We start from the raw sequence: 27,134 nt of genomic DNA on the forward strand, positions 1-27,134 counted from the left end.
TTATCTTCCCGAAGTCGAGCAAATTAAATAGACAGGCGAGCTCCGTTGTTAACTGTGAGATATTACGATTTACATGTGATATAAAAAGTTTTAAAAAGTTGTGAACCGACTGACCGCTTCTCTGAAAAAAAGCCTTTCTTGGACATACACAAAATACGCTTTTATATATATAGATTTAACATTTAAAAATAGTTTTTAGTCTTTAAAGTTTTAAATTTTCGAGATGAGGGTTGATTGTTTATAATTTATCACAAATATGAAACAGTAACCATAAAATACAGACTAACTCAAAGAATATGAAAACATAATGGAGCCAGTAACTTTTCTTTTTTGCCTCTGTTTCTTTTTCTTTTTTTTTTTTCATTGTCATTGAAATTTAAAAAAAAAATTTATTTGCAGTTTTTTTTTTTGTTTCCACTGTCATTGAATTGTTTTTATATTTTTTTTATTTATTTGCAGGTTATCACCAAAATCAATTCGAAAGGACCGCGGCCGTCAGTTGAGAAACAAACGAGAAAGAGCTTCCTCTCCGTCACCCCGTGATACAACACCAACTGGTCGGAGTCGATCTGGGTCGACTACAGCTCTTATGGAGAGGCAGCGAGAGACCGTGAAGGAGGCATTATCACCGTCAGTAGCTGAGTGTCTCCGGGCCGTATATGCTGCATTTCTATGGCACGAAGGAATCGTCCACGATGCCATGGCCTGTGCCACCTTTCTCAAATTCCATCCAAATCTATCCAAGGAGATGTCGCAAGTGGACGATAAGAAGGTTGAGAAGATGCGGGTCCGCCATCCGACCGATTCTGCCAAGGAAGTTAAGAAGGATGGGTCGACGAAGCTGAAAGGCGATAACTTGAATGAGACGCGGGTACGGTTTATCTTCGAGCACCAGGATAGCCGTGATTCCGACCAGGATAACGGCAAACCAGAATCGTCTCCACCACCGCCACCGGCCAAACTGGAGATTGCGAAAGCCGATGTGTCAAAGCTCGATCAGTCGAAATTGAAGCCGATCCTCGGCCGGCACAAATCTGAGGGCAGCGTCAACTACCAAGAGGATCCGTTGGTGCTGCACTCGGAGAGCCCTCTCTGCGAGAAGGAGGAGCCCAAATTGCCAGCAACACTCTACCACTTAGTCGGTTTCTGGGAAGAACTTGCAGTGTCGGTGTTAAACGTCATCTCAAAAGATATAATTTTTCCGAGCCCGGCGCTCAGTTTAAAATCGAAAAAGGCCGAGAAGAAGGAGAAAGAGAAAAGCAAGGAGAAGCGGCCGAAGAAGAAGCGGGATCTGAAACCCATGGGACGAGGCAACCTGTTTGGGGAATCTGCCGGGGTCCTATTTGCAGGGGCAGCGGGGGCTGAACGTGAGACAATGTGTGAGCTGTGCGGGGCAATGTTCCCGCATCCAGTCACTTATCACATGCGTCGGACACACCCTGGGTGTGGACGGCATGCTGGGGGAAAAGGCTACAACAGTGGGGGTAACTTCTGTGGCGGCTGGGCAGGTAACTGCGGTGAGGGGGGCGTTGGAGGTAGCAGCTGGTATCTCATCTGCGATCGTTGCAGGGACAAGTACTTACGTGAACGCAGGCAGGCACAGAAGGAGAAGGAGCGATCCAAGAAGTACAAGAAGAAGGTGCTATCATCCAAACATCAATCGCACCTCTTTCCAATGGAATCGCATATAATTCTAAAGAACAACGCACTGTTTCTCTTGGATTTGGCCAGCGCTGCTGGCCTCAATATACCTTCGCATAGCCGCAAGCGGACTCCGAGTGGTGTCAACCGTTTTGACATGTTTCTGCCCAGCGTAAGTGAAGATATCAGTACGGATCTCAATCCGTTCCCCACGGCACCGTTCCAATACTTGATACAGCAGGGATCACAAGCTTCGGACTCGGCATTTGCCGAGGACATATTTATCGATACTGAGGAACGTGTATTCGTGCGGTCTGGTTCGCTTAGTTTGGCCCAAAAGCAACAACGTTATCGACCTCGCCTCCCAACAGAACCTCGACACAGTCCTCTTGCAAGATCCGGTTCCTTGGGGCAAGAGCTCAGACCTCCTTCTCATATATCGCCTCCAAGTCCACAGGTCAGTTTCTTTGAGAAATGTTTTAATTTGAAAATATTTTTTATGAAATCATTCATTTTTTTTCAATTTTAATTTATCTAAATTACATCCTTAAGATTCTTTTTTTCCACATTTTAAATACATTTTTTTTTCCTAGCTTTCTTTCAGTGTAATTTTAGTTACTATTTTTAATATTAAATCTAATATTTTAATTTAAATTATTCTTTTTTTAAAATTAAATTAAATATTTTACAGTTGATTTTTCAAAATTTAATTTTGATTCTTTTTAAATATCACTTTTATCTTCGTTTTTAAATTTAATTTTTAAAGTTTGGTTTTTTAATTTTTAAAATTTGATTTTTTTTTTTTTTTTTCATTTTTTTTTCATTTATTTTAATTTTTGATTTTTATTTTAATTTACGATAAACTTGAAATTTATATAAATTTTATATAAATTTCAATTTTATATAATAACTTTTTATTCTATTTTAATTTTTAAAAATTTCATTTTAATTCAAATTCTTGATCATTTAATTTTAATTTTTTTTATAATTTTAATACAAATCTGACCCACATCTAAGACTTTCTCTAAGAAATTGCAAAAGAATTTAATGAAAATTTCTTTTCTAAATTTCATTTTTCACTATTTTTATTTTTTTTAAAACAATATAAAATATCTTTATGATTCCATTTAACAATTTTTTTTGCATTATATAATCCATAGGTGATTGATAGGCCGTTTCACAAGATCTCCAGCTACGGTATAGCTGGAAATGTCTTAATTATTAAATCATTTCTCTCTGATTGGTTCATGAGAATAGTGGTTAATGGGCAAAAATCAGAAGCTCACAGTATTAACCTCGTCAACATCAGACAAAATCCAAAATCTTGATTCCAGTAAATCAACTTGCCCTCACAGCATTCCAATTATAGTGCTGAAAAAGCTTCAACCAGTACTATCTCCCATACTTACAAAGCTGTTTAAGCATTATCTTAAAGAGAATTGCTTGGAAAACCTCATTAGTATGTCCTGTATTTAAGAATTCAGGTGATCGATCATCTCCCTCTCAATACAGACCAATAGGTCTCTTGTGTGTCATGAGTAAGTTGCCGGAATCTGTGTTAAATAAAGAAACGGTCAACCACCTCGGCAAAAATAACCTTAGTGACATGCAATATGGTTTCCATTCTGCTAGATCTACAGCAGATGTGCTAACAGTTATATCTCATAGGATTGGCGAATCTCTCGACAGAGGCTTCCTTTTTAGGGTAATTTCTCTTGACATATCAAAGGCCTTTGATAGGATATGGCATAAAGGTCTCCAGCTATGGTATAGCTGGAAATGTTTTCTCAATTATTAAATCATTTTTCTCGGATAGGCTCATAAAAGTAGTGGTTGATGGGCAGAAATCAGAAGCTCACAGTAATAATGCTGGAGTCCCTCATGGGTTCCATCCTGGGCCAAACTCTCTCCCTCATCTACATCAATGATCTCCCAAATCACATCCTAAGATCATTTGTAGACATTTATGCTGGCGACACTACCGTCTATGGCAACACATCAAAGGCCGTAAATAACCAAGTTCTCTCTGATTCTCTCTCTTCTGATCTTGAGCACGTGGTATACTGGGGAAAGAGGTAGCTGGTTAATGTTAATGTATCTAAAACCAAGCTTCTATCTTTACATCATCAATGCTCTGCCCCCCATCTGGCATCAATTGAAATGAATTGTTCTAGTCTTGGGGAGGCTTCATGTTTTGACAAGCTTCTGGGCTTGACTTTTACTCCTGATCTAAAATGGAATACGTACATCAAATCCGTTGCCACGGTCGCTGAAAAAATGGTGGGATCCTTCTACTGCTCAATTAGATATCTCACTGTTGATGCAATTCTCTTACCTATATAAGAGCCAGGTACGTCCAAGGATGGAGTACTGTTGCCACATCTGGGCAGGAGCTGTTAGAAAGACCTTATCCTGCCTTGACAGTTCAAAATTGACTTTGTAGCCTAGTGGGAAATGCCCTTTTCTCTTCCCTGCAACCTCTTTCCCACAGGAGACGTTGCGAGCCTGTCTCTGCTTTATCGTTATTTTCATGGCAAGTGGTCATCTGAGCTCCAATCTATGGTCCTCCCTCACCAAACTTTCACAAAAAACACTCGTCTAGCTGAAACCACTATCAATAATTTCTCCAACTCTTTATCTGTGCCGAAACCTAAATGTAGATTCCGTTAACAAAAGCTTCTTTCTTAGAACGGCACGCCTGTGGAACTCTCTTCTATTTGTCTGCTTTCTAGCTGATTACAATTTGGTAGTTTTCAAGTCCAACGTAAACAAATTCTCGATGACCTCCCACCCCACCCCTTAAGTAATACCAAAGCTCCAGAACTAATGATTACGACATTTTCCCATTGACTACTGTACACGCAATAACCCTTATCCTTGAGTGGCCTCTGGGCCTTGATAAGTTGTGCCTCCTATGTAAAAAAAACAAAAAAAAACAAGGAAAAAGAACCGAACGAAACAAAGTGGATAGTACCTATCAGTTTGCGTCTACGTTTTTACTAGAACATTGGTTATGTTTAGGTATTTATGCAGTTTATGGACCAATCTGTTTTAGATAAGATTTTCACTTTAAATTCAGTTTTTTTTTTTTTTTTTTTTTTATTACAAAGGAGTCCCCACTTATCAAGGCCCAGAGGCCACTCATGGATAAGGGGTTAATAAGTATACAGTGGTCAATTGGACAATGGCGTAGTAATTGTTAGTGGTGGAAATTTGGTAAGTTGGATTACTTGAGGGGAATGGCTCATCAAGAACTTTTCTTTATTAAATTGTTAGGTGAAAGTACAAAATTTTTACCAAACTCTACTACGTTCCCATGTTAAGAATGGGTTTCTAATTAATAACGTTATTTCAGCATGGTCCGTATTCTGCATAAATACTGATTACACATGCTGACCCGATGGGTCACGAGTGAGTAATAATTATAACCAGTGGGACCTGTGGAAAGTCTACAAGGGACTTCTTCATACGTAATATAATGATGTTGGCATTCTATAGATGTTTAGCGTAAATGGAGACGCTCTGATATTATTGTAGCTCTTTTGTTAAAACTGCAAAAGTATTTATCTAAGCTAGCGTAAAATATGCCTAAATATGATATTTTAATTCTTGCAGATTTCGTGTATATTATTATAAAGTTAATGTTCTATCGATTTTTGTTTATGTATTATAAAGTTGCGATTTCAAAAATAAAAAAAATATATATCCATATGACTTGGGTGTATTAGCTTGAATCGAAACTGAAATAAAAACTTATGAAATATATATATATATATATATATATGTTATAATGGGGTATGATCCCACACAGTCGGACGATTCTATTTATAAACGATGCTACCAACCAATCAGAAACCAGAATTGCTTCATAAATATTAAACCTTTTCTGGAGCAATTTCACATGTTTTTTTTCTGTCTCGACACGGTAAGAATATTTTACTCTGTGGAACTGTCTACTGCAAACAAGTCACCTCTCAGGACTTGTGTGTAACAACGAACCATCTGAAACATTTCTGAAACTAAACATGGCTTACACTTCTAGAATATATATATATGTGTGTATAACTTGAGTTCCTTCAGCCATAATCGAAACCAAAACTTATGAAGAATTCTTGATAACGTGGTTGGCCAAAACGTGGTGAGACAACAACTATGGAAGGCAGTAGTTACTGAAGAAGGCCAGAGGAATAGTTGGTCGAAACGTGATTAGGATAACAAATTATTCCCCTCAAAGGATTCAAATAAAAAATTTTTAAATTTTATTTCAGCATGGTCCGTATTATGTGTTTACAAAATATATTTTTTGTATTTAATTTTAATTATCTTGTCTTTGTTCTTCTTGCTTACCCTAACAGGATCCATTACGACATGCCCACGACACAAAACCTTTGCCGAAAAGTGCAGGGACCAGTCCGGAAGCGGAACAGGATCAGAAGACGTCGATATTCCAGAGAAGCATCTCGGAGATTGATGGATGTATGTTAGATCAAGGTGATACGCATTTTAATCGAGTAGTGATGAGGCGCCGGAATAACAGTGGTGGTGTCTCAGGTGGGAATAACCACATCTATCTCTACTTCTTTTTCTCTTTACCTACGTCAACTCTATTTACAGCTTTTAAAAAAACACTTCTAAAAGTACTTTTTTTCTTATATTTAAAGCTCAACTGAAATCAGTAAACATTACTATTAACGATATAAATTATTTAAAACATAATAGAGTTGGGAAATTAGTCAAAAACAGTTTATTTTACGCATATGCATATATATCTATATCTCTACGATCACGAGGTAAAATACCAGTTTGGGAAACTGGCGCGGTATCTCTTTCCCTCAAAGGTAAATGGGCGTCTCTTAAACCGTGGTAGGCAACCCATCTAGTGATGGCGTCACAATAAAAAACTAATCTTGATAGCCCTGGCGAAGCATCAAGTATTCAGCTACGGACACGATTTGAATTAGACTACAAACTCGTGTGGTGAGTTCAATCTCGGCTGCAGCTGCATATTACATTTTTATATCTCTACTATTACATTCATTCCCTATAGACTCTAAAACGGCTGGACTGATTTTTATGAAATTTCACACAAAAATACTTTGCGCCTAATAGTGTTCTTAGATAGGCTTTGTATCGGAATGTCTTTGATAAGTATTGATAATCAAAATAATCCAATGAAGATTTGACCAAAGTTAACATTTTTATACAGCCTAACATCCTGAGTGCATTTGAGAAGGAGCATTTCTAAAAGTACGTTTTTGTAATTAAATCTTGAATAGAATCGTTAAACGTTAAAATTGGCGATATAAATTATAAATCATATAATAAAGAAAATGTACGACAAACAATTGGTGATATAAATTATAAATCATATAATAAAGAAAATGTACGACAAACGCGGAAACACTAACTCCAACCTTGGAACTAACTGTCCAACCTTCATCATCCTTATTCAGAACAGAGTTAATGTTATTATATATATATTATATATATTTATTATATATATATTATATATATATATATATTTAAAGGAGATTAGAACAATAGTCTAAAGAGCTGAGTGTATTTTAATGTAACAGTGAAATTACTAGTTTAATTAAAATACAGGAAATAGAAAGTGCTCGTTGTAATTTAGATATATAATAAGCCTGATAGTTAAATGTCCTAGAGCTAATTCAATATTAAGTAATGTGATTGATAATTTAAAATTTAAAAATCAAATTATAATTAAATTAAAAATCCGTTTCATAAGAAGGAACAATTACAAAATCAATTATCTGTACGATCGTTTCGGAAAACAATGCTTTTTATTGTGGTATACATCAAGTTATGTACAATAATTACATATAGTTTTTTAATAAGCAATGTCTCCTCGTCAGCAAATTTTGAAGGGTTTTTATTGAATTTAAAAGACACCATAAATAAACCTAGCATTAAAAGTAAGGCAGATGAATCTGAAAAAAATTGAAATAAAAGGTCTGGATTTAAAATTTATAAGAAAATTAATATGGGTTAGAGATAGAAATAAGTAGAGAAAAATATAGATTTGAATTTACATAATAAATTTGCTTTAAAAATATATAGAGATATTTACCTTTTAATTTTTCGCTTTTTGAAATCAGGAACTATGGTTAAAATACTCATTTAGATGTTTGCTATAGCTTTTTTATCTTACCTGATTCACCGTTTGTTTCCTCGTTCAGTAGAGAAGAAATCTTTCGAGACTGAGGCAATTTTAATGTTTTGTTATTATCCAGAGTACCCCTTTTTTGGGGGGGGGGGGGGGCTAGATTTTCCTCGCATTAGAAACCGACCGGGTTATATGTACTTTCACTTAACAAATTAATAAAAGAAAAACATATTGTAAAATTTGAATTTAACATGAAAATACTATTTTAAAAAATAGCACGATATCATAAGTGCATAAGTGCCACTTTAGGTACTCCTTGGGCGTTGAGTTCCATGGCGACCAGCATAATTATTTAATGGTCGCTCCCTTAGCACCCCCCCCCAGTCAAGGCTAATGCATGCGCACGTAACATTTTTTTTATTTACTGACGTTGGCTTAGTAACTAAACGATTTATTGATAATTTCGCAACCCTTAAACGCATGGTTCATTATTGTTGTAATGAAAAAGAAAAAAAAATGTTTCATTCAACACAAAACCAAAAACACATATTAATGATAAATGATTTATTATTCTATTCATTGAAATTTACTAATTTTTAAATAAAAAAGTAAAAAAAAAAGTTAATAAAAAAAATAGTTGCTTATGTGCGCATAAAAAACTTCTTTTTTTTTTAGATCAGGTCCACCTTATAATCACCCCCCCCTCCTCATCTTAAGAACAGCTTCCGGAATAAACACTACTTTTGGAGGAGGGGGGGGGGCTATTTGCAAAATTTAACTGATATTTGTTGTCAGCATACCCACCCGAAAATACTATTAAAAAAAAAAAAGGAGGGGTTCAGTGCCCGTGGCAGAGAAGTAGATTTATTTATCAATAAAAGTTGCGGAGAAGTAAATTTATTTATCAATAAAAGTCGTCATTTAAAAAAGAAAATTGTGGAGGTGGACCTAAATGTAAATATTTACCCAAAAAATTATCCTGAAGTTTATTACAAAAACGTTTTGTTTTCGCACTATTCAACAATTTGTTCAACCGCGCATGTAAATTTAAAAATATTTGTAAAAGTGAGAAGTTATCAGTAAATGATTTAGTTTTTTTTTAATTTATTTATTTATCTATTTTTTTAAATTAGGTCCACCTCCACAAATGTTAAGAACGGCTTTCAGAATAAACACCCTCAACCTCTCCATGTTAACAACGGATTTCGGAATAAACACCATTTGGAGGGGGGTGATATTTAAAAAAAAAACTCGATAAAAGTCGTCATTTAAAAAGAAATTTAAAATCAAATGTTTGTAAAAGTGAGAAATTATTAATAAATGTTTAGTAACATTTTTCGGTACTAATGCAGAGAGTGATCCCCGCTATTTTTTAAATCGTATTTCCATGTTTAATTAAAGTTTCATGATATGTTTTTTTTATTCAATTGCAAGGTTAAAGTACAGAATAGGTACAAAACACCCATCCCCTCCCCATGTTAAGAATGGCTTTTTAAATAATGTTATTATTTCAGCATGGATCACCCTCTGCATGAGTACCCATTTTTCTTTTAATATTCATAAAAAGTAAAACTTTTTTCAAAATAAATGTTTGTAAATGTGACAAATAATCGTTTAGTTACGGCAACGTCAGTAAATAAAATATGTTACGTGCGGGGTGGGGTGGCGGACTAAGGGTGCGACTATTATTTTTTTCTGCTGGTCGCCATGGAACTCAATGCACAAGGAGTACCAAAATGTAATTTTTTTTGTCAAATAAATAAATTTCAAGCAATTTTTGCAATAAATAATAGATAGCAACTTCGTTAATTTTACGACTCGCCCCAGCATATTATAAACACCGTAACTTCCCCATGTTAAAACGGCTTTCGAAATGAACACCCCCAACCTCCCCATATTAAGAACGGCTTTCGAGGTTTATGGAAGGGCGTTTTTTTTTTTTTTTGTAACATGGGGAGGTTAGGGTGTTTATAATACGTTGAGGCATGTTGTAAAAATGAAACAGTTTAGACAAAGTTAAAACAAACTTTTTTATGTAAACAATGCCGTGAAAAGAAACTAAACAATTAAGACGTAATGTTTCATGAGTTAAAAGCCTTAACATAAATAAAGGAATTTAAAATTAAAAAATTGGTAAGTACATAAATGAATTTAAATTTTTAAAATATGGGATTATTTTTTTTTTTTGTGTGTGTGCTAATGCAGAGAGTGATCCGCGCTATTTTTTTAAAATCATATTTCCACGTTTAATTAAAGTTTTATGATATGTTTTTATTCAATTGTAAGGTTAAAGTACAGAATAGGTACAAAACACCCTCCCTTCCCCATGTTAAGAATGGCTTTTTAAATAATAACGTTATTATTTCAGCACGGATCACTCTCTGCATGAGTAAGTTTTTTGGGTTTTTTTTACTTATCTGGTAATTCGAGAGTAGTTGAAACGGAAGTTACCAGAAATAAAACCGGGCAAGTCTCGCAGAAACGACTTCGAAAAATATTTATATTTTATTTAATATTTTAATAATTCGCGAGGTAAATTTATTTTAATGACATAAAAACATCCCTCGACTCTAAAGATGGGTTGTCTGAAAATTTCAAATAAATTGGTAACGTAGAAATATGGTTTTATTCACTTTTAACGAACCAAATTTACATTTTTATGTATATAGATTATGTTTACATTTACCATTCCTGATAGTAACTGTTTCGGAGTGCAAAATCATTTAATCAAACAATGAATCTATTTTGCCTTTAACTCATCGTTTGATTTTTTATGCTTTTCGCCTTAAAACTTCTTCCATGCACCTGTGCTGTTAGGCTGTGTATATAATGTATATATAATTAAATATTAATTATTCTTTATATCTAAAGAAACTAATATTTAATGCTCGTGCAATCATCAGTGTAGGAGGTGACAATTCCTTCCGGTCAGCAGATTTGAATCCAACCATGAAACCAACTTCGATTCAATTTGCTAAGCTTTTACCTCCAGGCCACAAATCAATTCCCAAGGGAATTAACAACTTATGATTCAGAAGAATACATTAGATAATCTAGAGTGTTCAAACGAGTGGAACTCATGAACGATTCATAAACACTTGTTGACTTTATTTTTTTTTATTTCCCAGACATTGCCCATCTTAAGTATTCTTAAAGGGGCTTAATAATTATAAAATAAATAATACGGACATTAGTGTTTCGTGTGTGTGTGTATATATATATATATATATATTATTTATACTTTTATGGTTTTCTTGTAAGCATTCAAAGAGTAATGTTTTCCCAGTTATAGCAGGATAGACAGTAATATAATATAAATAATACAATACCAATAAACTACATTTGTCTGATGCTCAGTGATATTCAGGATATATATATATTATATATATATATATAGGGGTGTGTAATATTTCTTATTATTGCATATATACGAGGAGGTATTATTGTCTTTAACAACGTTTGTCTAAATGAAAGAACGTAGCCTACATACACACACACTATGTATCGCCAAATGTAGCCACTCTGAGGAGTCGTAGATGACGAAAAACGTGTAAGTAGATAACTATATTTTAAACAATATATATATATATATATATATCTATATATAACTATATTTTAAACTATATATATATAGATAGATAGATAACTATATTTTAACCTATATATGTAATGTTTTTCCAGTTATAGCAGGATAGACAGTAATATAATATAAATAATACAATACCAAATATACTACATTTGTCTGATGCTCAGTGATATTCAGGGCATATATATATATATATATATATATAAACAAATGACAAAATTCTCTATTTCAAATTTCATGATGTTGCCCATCTTACAATTTATTCCTTTAATTACGTTGACGTTCGCAATTCTTGACAGCAACTGTTTCGTAGCACAAAATCATTAATTTTATTATATCAATCAACGCATATATTCTGCTCTTAACTCCTCAGAAGAAATAGTAATTATCAATCCATGAAAAGAAAATGTATTTGGGCATGATTACAAAATCTGAAAATTGAAAGAGAAATTGCAATTAGCTTTTATTTTATCTTTTATCGCGCCGTTTTTAATTTTCAAGAAAAGTTACTAAACTTTAAATATTCGTATTAATAAATTGTATTCATAGTTATACACTACTAAAAATAAAATATTCTGTTGAGTATTTTATTAATTTATTATTTATAATCAATCTATATATAGCTACTTAGATAATATTAATAATTGTAATATATATAACTTGTCTATATATTTAATTTAATTTTATACGAAACTAATTACAAAATATATGTATATATATTTTCAGTTGTACCAATTATTGATTTTATCTAAATTTTCTATCCATATATAACTTAGTTTAATTTAATTTACATAAATCATAATTTTTTATTGTCATTTATTTATTTTTCATTATTCTTTCTGAATTTTAATATTTTATCATTTGTTTAAAAATAGTTAAAGGTCCATGATTAACTTTATATTTAAATGAGTTGTTTCCCTTTATCAAATCTAGTTATATTAAACGATTTTTTTATTATATTGATAAGTAATATATTATATATTAATCTAGTTTTTTTTATTATTTTATTATCTACTAGCGGGGGGAGGGGCGTACCTGGCGTTGCCTGGATGTTTGGAGGTGTGTGTGTGTGTGTGTTAAAAAAAACGTTGTAAAAGAAAAAGAAAGTTTTAGTAGGAAGGTACGATTGAAACCCGAAGCCTTGACGTGAAGGTGGAAATGAAAGGGAAAAAAAGCCAGCCACTTAACCATGGCCACGAGGGGAGAGGAATTGATAAGTGCGTTAAATTAAGGGTTAAAAAGTTAAAGAGGTTTGGCAGGTAGCTGCTTAATGAGGTCATCGCGGGAGCATTACGATGACGTGGTAGTTTTTTATTTACTGCGGGGCAGCTTTTTGGGGTTTGTTTACTTTGTTTCAATGCGGGGCAGTTTTGGCTTCCCCAAGTTGATGGGGGGGGGGACCAGCTCCTCATTTAAAGGGGATTGTCCAAATTGAATAGCAATTGTCTGATATAAGGAGAAACTCCGCATTGATCAAAGCTGATTGCTTTTGGACGTTCCCGGTGATCGCGCCGGGCTCCATTTTGCTTTTATTATACGAAAATGCCGAATCCACATGCAGCGATTGAAAAATGTGGAATATTTAGCTTCTCAAACTTGGGCAAATTAAATAGACAGGTGACACCCGTTATTAACTTGTAGATATTATTATTTAGACAGCATATAAAAAGTTCTAAGGAGTGAGCCGACCGATCGCTTCTTGGAAAAAAAGCCTTTTTTGGACATACATGAAAACGCACGCACACACACACACGAACAAACATTTTCGCTTTTATATATATATATATATATAGATTATTTATTTATTAATCTAATTTGTATTATAAATTGATTAGATCATTTAAATTACATTTTAAAACATGATATACATATTTATTAATTTATAAGTTTTATTTGTTACTAATCTAAGCTAAGTTATGATAATCAAATGTTTTTCATCTACTTTAATTGAATTCAAATTTATCCCAATTTTTATTATTTTTAATCCTAATATATAAAAATTAGATCACATACTTAATTCATTTTATATTTCATCTGTAAATTCCCAAGTAATAATAAAATATTTGATATCTTTTAAGCTATTCTTTGTATTAATATTTTACTTCAATCTATCATACATTCATTAATAAATTTGTATATTTTGTTCAATTTTAATTTTATTTTAATTCATATCCATTAATTATTAATTAATAATAAAAAATGTAATATTTATTTTAATTTAATCTATTATATATTTATAACCTTATTAGTTTAATATTTAATTTTATTTACTTAATTACTGCTAATTTATTTTTATTTATTTTATTGATCTATTTATTTTAATTTAATTACCTTTTTTTTTCATTTGTAATTGTAATATTCAAATATTCATAATTATTTGCCAAACTAGTTAAATTGTTACGTACATTTTTTAAAAATTTAACTTCAATGAATTCTAATTCTCCTTGTATTTATGTTTAAAAGTACACTAATTATATAATAATTTATTATTTCAATTAAATGAGTATTTAAAATAATATTTAATGATTTAATTCTTATTTTATCTTATTATTTTACGATTGTTTATGTTATTATCACAAAAAATACTCGTCTACCTAAAACCACTATCAATAATTTCCCACACTCTTTATCTGTGCCTAAACCAAAATGTAGATTCCATGAACAAAGTTTCTTTCTTAAAACTGCACGCCTGTGGAACTCTCTTCCGATTGCCTACAACCCAGCTGACTACAATCTGATTGTCTTCAAGTCCAACGTAAACAAGTTCTTGATAAATCGCCCCCCCTCCCCTGGCAAAGTAATCCAATTTACAAAATTCTCACTCAATTTGATATTCACATTGACTAATGTATACCCATTAACCCCTATCCTCGAGTGGCCTCCAGGCCTTGATAAGTGGTGATTCCTGTGTTTAAAAAAAAAAAAAAAATAAACAAAAAAAAAACATATTACATATTTTATATCCTTCTACTCTCCTATTTACCATTTTTTTTTTTTTTTTTAATTTATAATTTGAAAATTTAATATAAACTAATATTTAACATGTTTAGATATTGCGGTTATAATATTTACAATTCTGTATGTTAATTTGATAATTTAATATACTTAACCTATAATTCCAAAATAACATTTATGTCTAATTAATGTAAAAAAAAAAAAAATTTATCCTACCTAATTTCATGCTCAAATTTATTCCATAGATATATCTTATTATAACTAATGTTTTTATATCTATTTGTCTATTATCACATTTGTTTTGACTTATTTTGGCTCAACGCACCAATCATATAATACTTTGAATGCTATCTGAAAATATCGAAAAATGGTTATATTGTATGTATCCATTTTGGACTGAAGATCTTCGAAAAAAAAAATTCACCTTATTTGATCGAGTAGGTGTTTCTTTTTACAACAGAAAAACACGTTTTTATGGCAGAGCGTTGAAGGTAGCCATCTTCGAAATTTTTGAACACGCCACGGGGAGATAACTCAGTTTAAAGTGCCGACACTCCCTCCCCATCTTTAATACTAGCTTTTCTTCCTAAAAATCGAACCTTTTGCTTGGTATCATAACAAATTTATTTTTTGCTGTAAAAAAAAATCTACTTGATGAAATTAAATGACATTTTTTTGTTTTTTTAGAGAACTTCATTCCATAACAGACACGTACAATATAACCTTTTTTTTTTTTTTTCGATATTTTCATTTTTTTAATATCTTGATTAAACTGTACAAGTACCAACTTTATATATGAAATAATAAGAATCCTTTTATTTTTAATACGATAGTACACACGTAAAAGATACCATTTGTTATCTAAAACTAGGGTAGGGTGGGGGCTTTTTACCCGGTCGTAAAATATGCTTAAATATGATATTTTAATTTGTTCAGATTTCATATATATTATTATACTCGTGATTTCAAAAGAATAAAAAAGTATTTGGGTGCCATCAGCTAGAATTGAAACCGAAAGCAAAACTATAGCAGTCACAGCAGGTTATGTTACCACTGTACCAATGTGACACGCATATGAACTGATTACAAATAAATTAAGATGAATGTACAAAATGTATAACGATTTTTTTTTCAATTTTGACTTCTTTTTGATCCCTTAAAACTATTCTAACCAGCTAAAAGAACGGTCCATAAAAAATCCAATCATTTGAGGCCCCTAGCGCTGCTCTGTGACTTTTAGTTTCAGAGGAGATGGAGTTTGAAAATATGGAGACAGACAGACAGACAGATATAGTGTTTTATATATTAGACTAAGTTGCACATAAGATAGGCACTACCATTATATTCTTAAATCTAAAATGAGTTATTTCCCTTGCTATTTTATTTTTAGGTGATTATTTAAAAATATTTCCTATCACAATTGCCCGGGGATGATGCTTAAAAATAAATTGTTGCTAAGTATATTATCATATTGCTAATAATACAGTACAACAATATCAAATAAAAATTGGCTAGTCAGAATCAAAGATTTATTTGTCATATTAAATGCTATTTAGGTTTGACTTTGTAAAATCCAACAGGATAACTTTATATATAAAATAATAAGAATCCTTTTATTTATACGACACCATTTGTTATCTAAAATTAAGTTGCATATAAGGTAGATAATATTTATTATATTCTTCAATCTAAAATGAGTTATTTCCCTTGCTGTTTTTTCTTTTTTTTTTTTAAGGTGATTATTTAAAAATATATCCTATCAGCAATTGTCTGGGGATGATGTTTAAAAAATACATTGTTGCTAAGTATATTATTATATTGATAATAACTAGGACTATGACAAGATAATATTCTTTTCATTATTTTTACTCTTGAGTATATATCTGTTAATATCTCATGTTTTTAGATAGTGATGTGGTTTTCAATTTATTAACTGTGTCTAACTGTCGGATATATACTCGAGTCAAAACAATGAAAATAATAATCTCTTGTCATAGCCCTACTAATAACCCAGTACAACAATATCAAATGAAAATTGGCTAGTCAGAATCAAAGATTGATTTTTCACATTAAATGCTATTTGGGTCTGACTTTGTAAAATCCAACAAGATAACTTTATATGTTAAATAGTAATAAGGATCCTTTTATTTATTTCAATATAATGCACCTAAATGACACCACTTGTTATTAAAAACTAAGCTGCCAACATTTTGATGTTTTTAACTTTCAATTGTTTTGCAATTTTTTTTTTTTTTTTGAGATGAGGAGTAATAATTTATTATTTTAGACTACCGTTCTCATCTTTGATGTTCTTACAATGTTTCAGCCAACATAACTTTTGTGTTCTATTGGAAATCTTCACAGGGCTCTACGGACAAACCTATCTTTAGCTGACCTTTGACAACTGAATATTTTCATTTACTAGTCAAACACACATGATTTTTAGAATATGACATCTTTGTTCTGTGACGAGTATGTACATCATAAAGATTTTTCTGTGTTTTTTTTTTTATCAAATAAATGTAACTCTAAACATACAACAAATTTTATGTTGATACTTGAAGGTATAAACGTTCTAATTTTTCAGATGTTTTCGTTTAAAAAAAAAAAGAAGTATATTGTTCTATTAAATTTTTATTGTTTAAATAATTTTTCTTTCTTCATTTTATTAAAAAAAAAATTGAAAGGATATTTTTCACTCAGTAGTGAGCTTTGGAAGATTGTCGGTGAAAGAAATATAATCGCCAAAAGACAAGCGTTTCATTATTTCTAGTCGCCACTTTGAAAAATCACTCGCAATATAGAGTCCTGCCTGAACAATTATAATTAGTTAATAACAGAAAAATGAAGCAAGTTAATTAACAAACTAAGAATGCAACGATGTTAATAAAATAATTAAACGTTTTTAATTAAATGTTAAGTAATAAATAATTAAACTTTTTAACACAAAACCAAAACTAAGTAAACTGTAACAATGAAATAATCTCAAAACTACAAAAAAAAAAAAAAAATAAATAAATGAACTTGTGCGAATTAAAAAAAAAAATATATCACATATTGATCTGTGATCGCAAGAATTATGCAAGCGAATACTTCTCTCTTTTCCCTTTTCCGTCAAAAAAACTCCAATACAATCAGCAGAAGATAAGCGTTTCATTATTTCTAGTCGCCACTTTGAAAAATCACTTGCAAATGCAACTGTTTCACTTGCAATGTAGAGCCCTGTGTTGTCTCACCACGTTTTTGGCCAACTAATTCTCTGGTCTGCTTTGGGTAGGATTGAAACTCGGATCAACTTTGGCATTTATTTAAATAATCTTTAAACAAAAACAATAGAATTGTCTTGTAGAAAATGGTTTATTGTTTTGGATAGTACACACTTTGGTATATAAAATGTTTTAGATCGTATGGGGCTCAAAAATGGATGGTAACATTTAATGCTGCCGAGACTAAGCTTGTTTCCTTCAATAATTACAAGAAACCTTCTCAACCACCAATAGCTATGGCTAAAGATACATTACTTGAAAATACTTCGTTCAAATTCTTCTGCTTAATGTTCACAGGGAACATGAGTTGGAGCAGATATATCGAGAGCATTGCTAAGGCTGCTGCTAAGAAGGTGGGCTCTCTTTACCTTGCTAGAAAGTTACTTATGCCTGAAAGTATCCTGTATCTCTACAAGGCCACAATTCGCTCATGTATGGAGTATTGCTGTCACATTTGGGCTGGTTCATCTGCTACTAGACTCTCACTCCTGGACAGGGTTCAAAAGAGAGTCGCTAACATGGTAGGCCCTGAGCTGTCATCCAAGCTTCAGCTGTTTCATCTCTAACTTGAGAATCTGTGCTGAATTTCTAACAGAACCCTTTATTTAATCGATGAGGGTAAATTGTTCTTATCCTGTTGGCCATGACCGGGTAAAAGTCTTAAATAATTTGTAATTGTTTTCTTACGTTTCGATTTGAAATTCTGTACAGATTATGGAATTCGACAAAGTACACCTGAAGAAGGTCGGAGGTTAAAGCGTCTGAAACATTGTTTGAATTTGAAATATTTGGATGACTGTTCTCATTTTAGATGCTATTATCACGTTTCGGCCGATGTAACCTCCGATTTTCACTCAAAATGAGAACTGTAGTCTGAATAATTCAAAATTATTAATCCTTATCTCCAAAAATGTAAATTGGAATTGTGCTTGTCATTTTCTGTGGTTAAAAAAAAAAAAAAAAAATTAAGTTGAAAATGGAATTCTTTGATAAATGTTGGCAGCTTTGATCCTGGTGCCGCGTCCTGCAGATTTTGATGTCTTTTTGTTGGTCTGGTTTTCTGTGTTTGATATTTTAGTCTCGTTCTGAACAATTCCGTCTTTTTTTTTTTTTTTTTTTTTTTTCTTTGCGTTGTGCCATAGAAAACAGATGGCCTCAGGGTGCTGTAGGTTTCCCATGATTAAAATTTAAAAAAAAAAAAAAAATTTAAAGGCACAAAATATTGCCAAAACTAATAAAACAGAATTGGGTTTTTTTTTTTTTAATCAACAAATATATTAATTTGCGATTATGCTCCCCCACCCCATTAAAAAAAAAAATGCATCCATAGAATTTTCAAGAAATTTCAATTCTTTCTGCAATCCAACTATATTTAGCACAAATGAACTTCAGTGTACGCTTTTTTTTTCTTATTGTTAGGCTGTGACAAAAGTATACTATTGTTTCGATTTGAAGTTAGATTCACGGCATCCTTTCAGTTTCTTCCTGTTACAATCAAATCTGTCTCGATTATCAGTTTCCAGTTCAGTTTTGGTCTTTTTCTTTTCTCGTCGAGGTCCATTGGAGCAATTGGTTGGCAATTCTCTCTGATGCCGATCTTTGGGTTTGAACTAGTCTATTCATCATTTAAAGATTATTGACAATACCACTGGTATTGGTATTATTGACGATACCACTGGTTTCTGACGTCTTGGTTGGTAATTTGATTGCTCCATTTGATCCCTAGAAACTTTCTTAAACACTTGGAATCCAACACATCTAATTTCTTCTCTTGGCTGATTTTACGATGCCAAATTTCACTTCCATATTGCAGTGTGGACAAGACGTTGCTTTTATAAAATGTTAGTTTTTCCGTCAGTGGTGCATTGCAGCACTTGGCAAATTCTCTCTGGGGTCAATCTTAGGATATGTCCAAACCAGCCGATATGTTGTTTCTTATTTTCTTACTTATAATGGCTATCGGGTAGAGCCGACTTCATCTCAAGCAAGTACCATATCTTCAAGTATCAGAACCCAGTTTCATTGATCATGAGCTTCCTTGAAGGATTTTAAAATCTTATCAACAATTCCACGGGTGATATATTTTCTTTTTTTTACCCTGTCACCCAATATAATTATTACATGAATTTCGTTTTTTGAAACAAGTACTTTTTTTAGTGCTAGTCTATAACGATCCGCTCCACTTCAGAAAACACAAAAATAAACAAAAATCTTTGCAAAACATGTACCTGTGATTGAAATAAAATATCATATTCCAAAAATCATATGAATTTATCAAGTAGTTTTATTTTTATAAAGAAAATCATTTTTTAAGCAAATTTAAGTTTTTTCCAACACCACCCCCTATCCCTATGTTAAGAATCGCTTTCTAAAACCTGCTAGTTTGAATTATTTTAAGTTATCTCCCTTGTCCCACAAAATGGCTTTGAGAGATCATCAATCGTCAGTTAGGCATAAAATTTAATTTTCTTGTTTGAAAATAAAACTATTAGTTCAATTTATGTAATTTTTGGTGTACAATGTTTTCTTTCCGTCACGGTTATGGAAAGTATACAGATTTATTTATTTTTTCATGGATGGGGGTGGAATTGTGTATTTTTTTTTTTTTTTTAAATACACTGCACACTGTATATTAAAGTTTTATGCTACACCCTGCTAGTGTCAGGCCCTGAATTGCACTACCCTAAGGCCAGCTGTGTGTAGAAAACTGAGTAGAATTATGTCTTGCTTATAACCATGAAAATTGTATGTAAAAATTTAAAACTATTTTTTATTTTTTTTTATTTTTGTAATCGCCATTACTGTCATCTTGTTGAGAATTTCAATTTGATTATTTCAAACGTAGATGCGTCCTCTGCTTCAGAGGTGACGTAGAACTATTTCCGGACGCAAGTCTCGATTGTTTTTTCCATTCTGTTTTAGTTTAATTTGAATGTTCGTTCCAATTTACGTAAAATATTTTGTCAATTTTTCACAAAAAATTTTTTGCATGAACTTGTATAACCGAAAACGACACAGAAAATTATTTGAAACAGATTTTTCTAGAAAAGTTTGGTTCATCCCTCTGGGCTAAAATTCTCTTGAATATGAGCAGGTTTGAATTTTTTTTTTTTTTGCTGAAACTAATAACAAAATTGGATGTGGTTTTATGGTAAGCTAGTTTATATATATATATATATATATATATATATATATACAAGGTGGTTGCTAGAAAAGCAGGGAAATTTGTCAAACAACAATTTATTTTTACAAAGAATAATTTAATAATAATAATAATAATAATAAACAAAATGTAATAAAATCAATACCCAGATTGCACATCATTCGGCAAAAAAAAATAAAAATAAAAAATAAAAAAATATCAATCACACATTTTATTCATTATCTAAGCTAACCTTCAAATTTCCAGCTTTTCTAGCGACCACCCTGTAATATATAGATGGAAGCTGAGAACGTTTGAAAAAACTTGTTTATTTCCTATCCATGCTGTGAATATAGTGTTTTTGGTGTACCATGCTTTTCTAACTGGAATTTTTTATGGGGAACAGTCATAAAGTCTTTGATTTTATGACCCTATTTATTTCTTATTGGCATCTACAAACACGCACACAGATTCATACACTCAAGGAGAAAAATGTACAAACATAAAAATCACACATTCACAAACAATAATATGGAAAATATAAAAAATATTTAAAATTTTTGCAGTTTTCCATTTTTTTGATATAGATTTTTGTCCCAATATTCTGTTTTTTTTTTATCTCCTTTTCGCCTTTCTCTTTCTCCCCCTCTTTCTGTTTCTATCTCTTTTTTATCTTTTTGCTTTTCTCTTTCTCCCTCTCTTTCTCTCCCTCTTCCTCTTTCTTTTTTATCTCTTTTTCGCCTTTCTTTTTCTCCCTCTCTTTCTCTTCCTCTTTCTATCTCTTTTTTATCTCTTTTTCACCTTTCTCTTTCTCCCTCTTTTTCTCTCCCTCTTCCTCTTTCTCACGTTTCTCTTTTTTCACCTTCTCTCCTTTATTCTGTTTCCCTCTATTTCTTTTTTTTTTTCACTTTTTCTCTGTTGTTCTCTTTCTTTCACTTTCTCTCTTCCTTGCTCTCTTTTTCTTCCTTGCTCTCTTTTTCTTCCTTGCTCTCTTTTTCTTCCTCGCTCTCTTTTTCTTCCTCGTTCCCTTTCTTTTCTCTTTTTCCTCTTTCTCTTCATCTTTTTTCTTTCTTTTCCTCTCTTTCTCTTTTTTCTTTCTTTTCCTCTCTTTCTCTTTTTTCTTTCTTTTCCTCTCTTTCTCTTTTTTCTTTCTTTCCCTCTCTTTCTCTTTTTTCTTTCCCTCTCTTTCTCTTTTTTCTTTCTTTCCCTCTCTTTCTCTTTTTTCTTTCTTTCCCTCTCTTTCTCTTTTTTCTTTCTTTTCCTCTCTTTCTCTTTTTTCTTTCTTTTCCTCTCTTTCTCTTTTTTCTTTCTTTTCCTCTCTTTCTCTTTTTTCTTTCTTTTCCTCTCTTTCTCTTTTTTCTTTCTTTTCCTCTCTTTCTCTTTTTTCTTTCTTTTCCTCTCTTTCTCTTTTTTCTTTCTTTTCCTCTCTTTCTCTTTTTTCTTTCTTTTCCTCTCTTTCTCTTTTTTCTTTCTTTTCCTCTCTTTCTCTTTTTTCTTTCTTTTCCTCTCTTTCTCTTTTTTCTTTCTTTCCCTCTCTTTCTCTTTTTTCTTTCTTTTCCTCTCTTTCTCTTTTTTCTTTCTTTTCCTCTCTTTCTCTTTTTTCTTTCTTTTCCTCTCTTTCTCTTTTTTCTTTCTTTTCCTCTTTCTCTTTTTTCTTTCTTTTCCTCTCTTTCTCTTTTTCTTTCTTTTCCTCTCTTTCTCTTTTTTCTTTCTTTCCCTCTCTTTCTCTTTTTTCTTTCTTTCCCTCTCTTTCTCTTTTTTCTTTCTTTCCCTCTCTTTCTCTTTTTTCTTTCTTTCCCTCTCTTTCTCTTTTTTCTTTCTTTTCCTCTCTTTCTCTTTTTTCTTTCTTTTCCTCTCTTTCTCTTTTTTCTTTCTTTTCCTCTCTTTCTCTTTTTTCTTTCTTTTCCTCTCTTTCTCTGTCTTCAAAGATTTCAAGATGAAATTCAAAGATTAGTTTAAAAAGAAAAAAAAACTGAACAAAAACCATAAAGAGATAAAAAGAAAAATAGAAAATGGATTTCTGATTCTCTTTTTTGTTTTTTTTTCCCTTTTTTTCCTATTTTTGTATAGTTTTTCTTTCTTTTATTTATCTATTTATTTTTTTTCTTTTAATTTTTTTTCCTTTTTCAATTTCTTCATTTTTCTCTTTTTTTTTTTTCTATATTTTTTCTTTCTCTGGCTCTAACTAATTTGACCAATTCATTCACATTTGCTGTTTTCGAATAAGTAAACCTTTTTTTTTTTCTCGGCTTTTACATAATATATTTTTATTAAGGTAGGCACTACCTTATTGAGTGGTGCACAAAAAGAAAATTCATTTGCTTCAATTAAGAAAAAAAAAAAAAAGGGGCGCTTGTGCAATATAATAATTTTGAACAAATGCATTTTAAGTAAAAATACTATTACGTACTTACGTATCATATCGAAATTAGTATGAATTCCAAAAATTACGGAAAAATTATCTATTAGAAAAATTAAAACTAAAATGATTTTTATGTTTTTAATATGGAGTTCTGCGATCAACTCTATATGACAAACTGATTTATCTCCCTTACTTGAAATCTGCCATTGAAAAAAATAGAAAATGTCCATGATTTTTTGGTGAAAACTAGATCAATGGTGGATTTTAAAGAAAACCAAGGGAAATAAGTCTGTTTGTCATAAAAAATTGGCTGCAAAACTCCTCCACATTAAAAACATGCAATAAAGCGCGATAATTCGATGAATTTTTTTTTTTTTTTACATAGGCAACACCACTTATCAAGGCGAAGAGGCCACTCGAGGATAAGGGTTAAAGAGTATACAGTAGAAATTGGACAATATAGTAATTGTTAATAATGGAAATTCGGTAAATTTGTTAACTTATGTGGAATGGCTGATCAAAAACTTGTTTAAGTTAGACTTGAAGACAACCATATTGTAGTCAGCTGGAAAGCAGGAAAACGGAAGATAATTCCACAGGCGTGCAGTTCTAAGAAAGAAGCTTTGTTCATGGAATCTATGTTTAGGTTTAGGCACAGATAAAGAGTGGGGGAAATTAGTGATAGTGTTTTCTGCTAGACGGGTGTTTCTTGTGAAACTTTGGCGAGGGGGGGGGCATAGATTGGAGCTCCGCCGAGCACTTGCCATGAAAATAACAATAAAGCAGAGACAAACTCGCAACATCTCTTCTCTGAGAAAGAGGTTGCAGGGAAGAGAAAAGGACATTCCCTACGAGACTACGAAGTCTATTTTGAACTCTATCAAAGCAGGATAAGTCCTTTCTAGCAGCTCCTGCCCAGATGTGGCAACAGTACTCCATCCTTGGACGTACCTGGCTCTTATATAGATAGAGAATTGCATCAGCAGTGAGATATTTACTGGATCGATAGAAGGATCCCACCATTTTTCCAGCAGCCTTGGCAACGGATTTAATGTATGTGTTCCATTTAAGATCAGGAGTAAATGTCAAGCCCAAAAGCTTGTCAAAACATGAGGCCTCCCCAAGACGAGAGCGATTCATTTAAATTGATGTCAGATGTGGATCAGAACGTTTATGATGTAAAAATAAAAGCTTGGTTTTAGATGCATTTAAAGTAACAAGCCACCTCTTTCCCCATTGTACCACTTGCTCAAGGTAAGAGGAGAGAGAATCAGAACTTGGTCGTTTACAGTCTTAGATGTGCTACCATAGATAGTAGTGTCGTCAGCATAAATGTCTACGAATGATATAAGGATGTGATTTGGAAGATCATTAATGTAGATTAGGAAGAGAGTTGGGCCCAGGATGGATCCCTGTGGGACTCCAGCATTAATACTGAGAGCTTCTGATTTCTGCCCATCAACTACTACTCTTATGAACCTATCAGAGAGAAATGATTTAATAATTGAGAAGACATTTCCAGCTATACCATAGCTGGAGATCTTGTGAAGTAAACCTTTATGCCATACTCTATCAAAGGCCTTTGATATGTCAAGAGCAATTGCCCTAGAAAGGTAACCTCCATCGAGAGATTCACTAATCCTATAACATATAACTGTAAGCACATCTGCTGTAGATCTAGCAGAACAGAGACCGTATTGCGTGTCTCTGAAAAGGTTATTTTTGCTGAGATGGTTGATTACTTCTCTATTTAATACAGATTCCAGCAACTTACTCATGACGCACAGGAGACTTATTGGTCTGTACTGAAAGGGAGAGGAGCGATCACCTGAAGTCTTAAATCCGGGCCATACTGATGAGATTTTCCAGGGTGATGGGAAACAATTCTCCTTAAGACAACGTTTAAATAGTTTTGTAAGGATGGGCACTAGTTCTGGTTGAAGTCTTTTGAGTACTATAATTGGAATACCGTCAGGACCGGTTGCTTTACTGGAATCAAGGTTTTTGATTAGCTTGGCAACATCACGTACAGATATATGTATATCACATAGCGTGTTTTCTGATACAGGAGGAAATATTGGAGGTTGGTTCTAATTTTACTTGTAATTATTTTTCTGCTGAATGATTTTTTGGGGAATTTTTGAATTTATACTAATTTTGATATGGCATGTAATGTTTTCACGTGAAATGCATTTGTTCAACATTTATATTGCACAAGTACTAAAAAAAATGTTGTTTTGTCTTTTTTCAAAATTTATAATCATAATGAATTTGCAGCTGACATTGTGGAGACGCTTTCCCATTTCTGGGAATGTGTATGGTATATATTTTTTTTTTGATAACAATTCTACATCAGAGGTTCCCAACCACGGGGTTGTAATTTGAAGGGTGGCAGGGGCTAGTGAAGCAGTAATCAACCATTGTTAAGAATCTTAATCGTGCAATTGTAAATTAAAAGTAGAAATGGGTAAAAAAAATTGCTTCAGGTACAAAACTGAGTTGTTTCCTGAGTGTTTTTCGTGAAAGTCTGGCGAGGGGTGGGGACGAAGATATGAAGAGCTGAAAGCGTGTGAACTTCTTCGAAAATGATTGAACCTGAAAATGGTTGATATATTTGAAGATCATAAATAATTTGAAACATGGGAACTTTTTTTTCCAACATCACTGGATTCAGCATTAGACAGCCCAACGCCGTAACACAGTATTTGCTATCGTAAGCAAGAGTAGGGAAAAAGGTTTCGAGGGAGAGTTATAAAAATACAAGAAGCAGGTATTTTATACAAAAATAGGGAATTTATTAAAGACACAAAACATACCAAAACAAGATAGGCTGACAGAAATATTTATGAAAGTAATATTTAAACAGGACCAAAGGGGATGAACACAATATTAAAATAGGAGGGAAAAAGGGTAACAAGAGGAAGGTAATTATAGTGGGGAAAACTAGGCAAAGCAATAATCTATTCTCGGAATTTAATATATAATATGATATTCAAGACGTTTGGTCAAATGATAAACAAAAGTACTTTACCCTCCGTCGTGGTAATAGGGATGACCAAGTTGGGTAGTAGGTGGATTCTGGTGATAGTGGGTTGAGGTTAAAGTTCTTACGACGCCTTTGAACAAATCCGGGGAGAAAGGCTGCCTGTGGAAGCTACTAGCTCACTCTTTCTCACTGCCGTTAAGCTGTTACTTCCAGCGTTTTATATTCATAAGGGAGTGTATATTTCTTAGACCTCTTTTTCTTTCCTTTCTTTTCTTCTTCTTCCTAACCTTTCCTAATTCTATTTTTAGGGATGGGGACAACCTGAATGACCCTAGGTTCTGTACCCAGTCCGTTCAAGGTCAAAATTAATACTACGCCTCTTGTTACAGAAGTTGATTTGCCATAGGGCAAAACAATCAAATCTAACACCGAAAATAAATATTTGAAAATATAAAGAATTTGCAATTAAAAATTTTTTTTTTTTTTCCAAAATTACTGGATACGACATAATCTTTAAAAAGGTTGATATGTCAAAAAACAACCAAACCAAGCACGATGAATAAATATTTGCAAATATAAAGAACTTTTCCAATCGTCTCATTTTTTGGTGACGGGGTATCACAAAATATATAATTACTAGGGCTAGGACAACAGCATATTCTTTTCATTGTTTTGACTCTCGAGTGAGTATCCGTTGATATCTTATATGCTTTTATATAGAGTGATGTGGTTCTCGGTTGTGTCGGATATATACTCCAGAGTCAAAACAATGATAATAATATTATGCTGTCATAAGCTCTAATAATGAAGTTGAAACAAGAGGTGGTTGGAGGGGGTCATTATATAAAGGTTGGGAACCACTGGTTTAGATTTTTTTTTTTTTTTTTTTTATATGTTGCTATTTTATCCTAGATTTTCTGTCTCGTTTTGTCTTTTGTTAACCTCATTTTTTATTCTCTGGTAAAATTGCAGAATAGTTAACAGTCGAGAAACGTAATAAATAAATAAAAAAATGCAGTAGAATTTAATTATCTACTGATCTGTATACTTTTAACATCCTGAAACTCAA

The 27,134-nt window shown here is 32.3% G+C and overlaps 1 protein-coding gene across 1 annotated transcript in view; it reads left to right on the forward strand.

Moving 5' to 3' along the window:
• Positions 1–27,134, forward strand: part of LOC145259046 (E3 ubiquitin-protein ligase MYCBP2-like) — a 563,294-nt gene that overhangs the window by 426,104 nt on the left and 110,056 nt on the right. The window contains exons 59-60 of the mRNA XM_080116672.1: positions 460–2,098; positions 5,997–6,192. Of these exons, the coding sequence (XP_079972798.1) occupies positions 460–2,098; positions 5,997–6,192 (1,835 nt within the window). The remainder of the gene's footprint in view (positions 1–459; positions 2,099–5,996; positions 6,193–27,134) is intronic.

Source organism: Euprymna scolopes, chromosome 34 (genome assembly GCF_053919585.1).
Source record: "Euprymna scolopes isolate OS-2025 chromosome 34, ASM5391958v1, whole genome shotgun sequence".
In the NCBI taxonomy this organism is placed as follows: Eukaryota; Metazoa; Mollusca; class Cephalopoda; order Sepiida; family Sepiolidae; genus Euprymna; species Euprymna scolopes.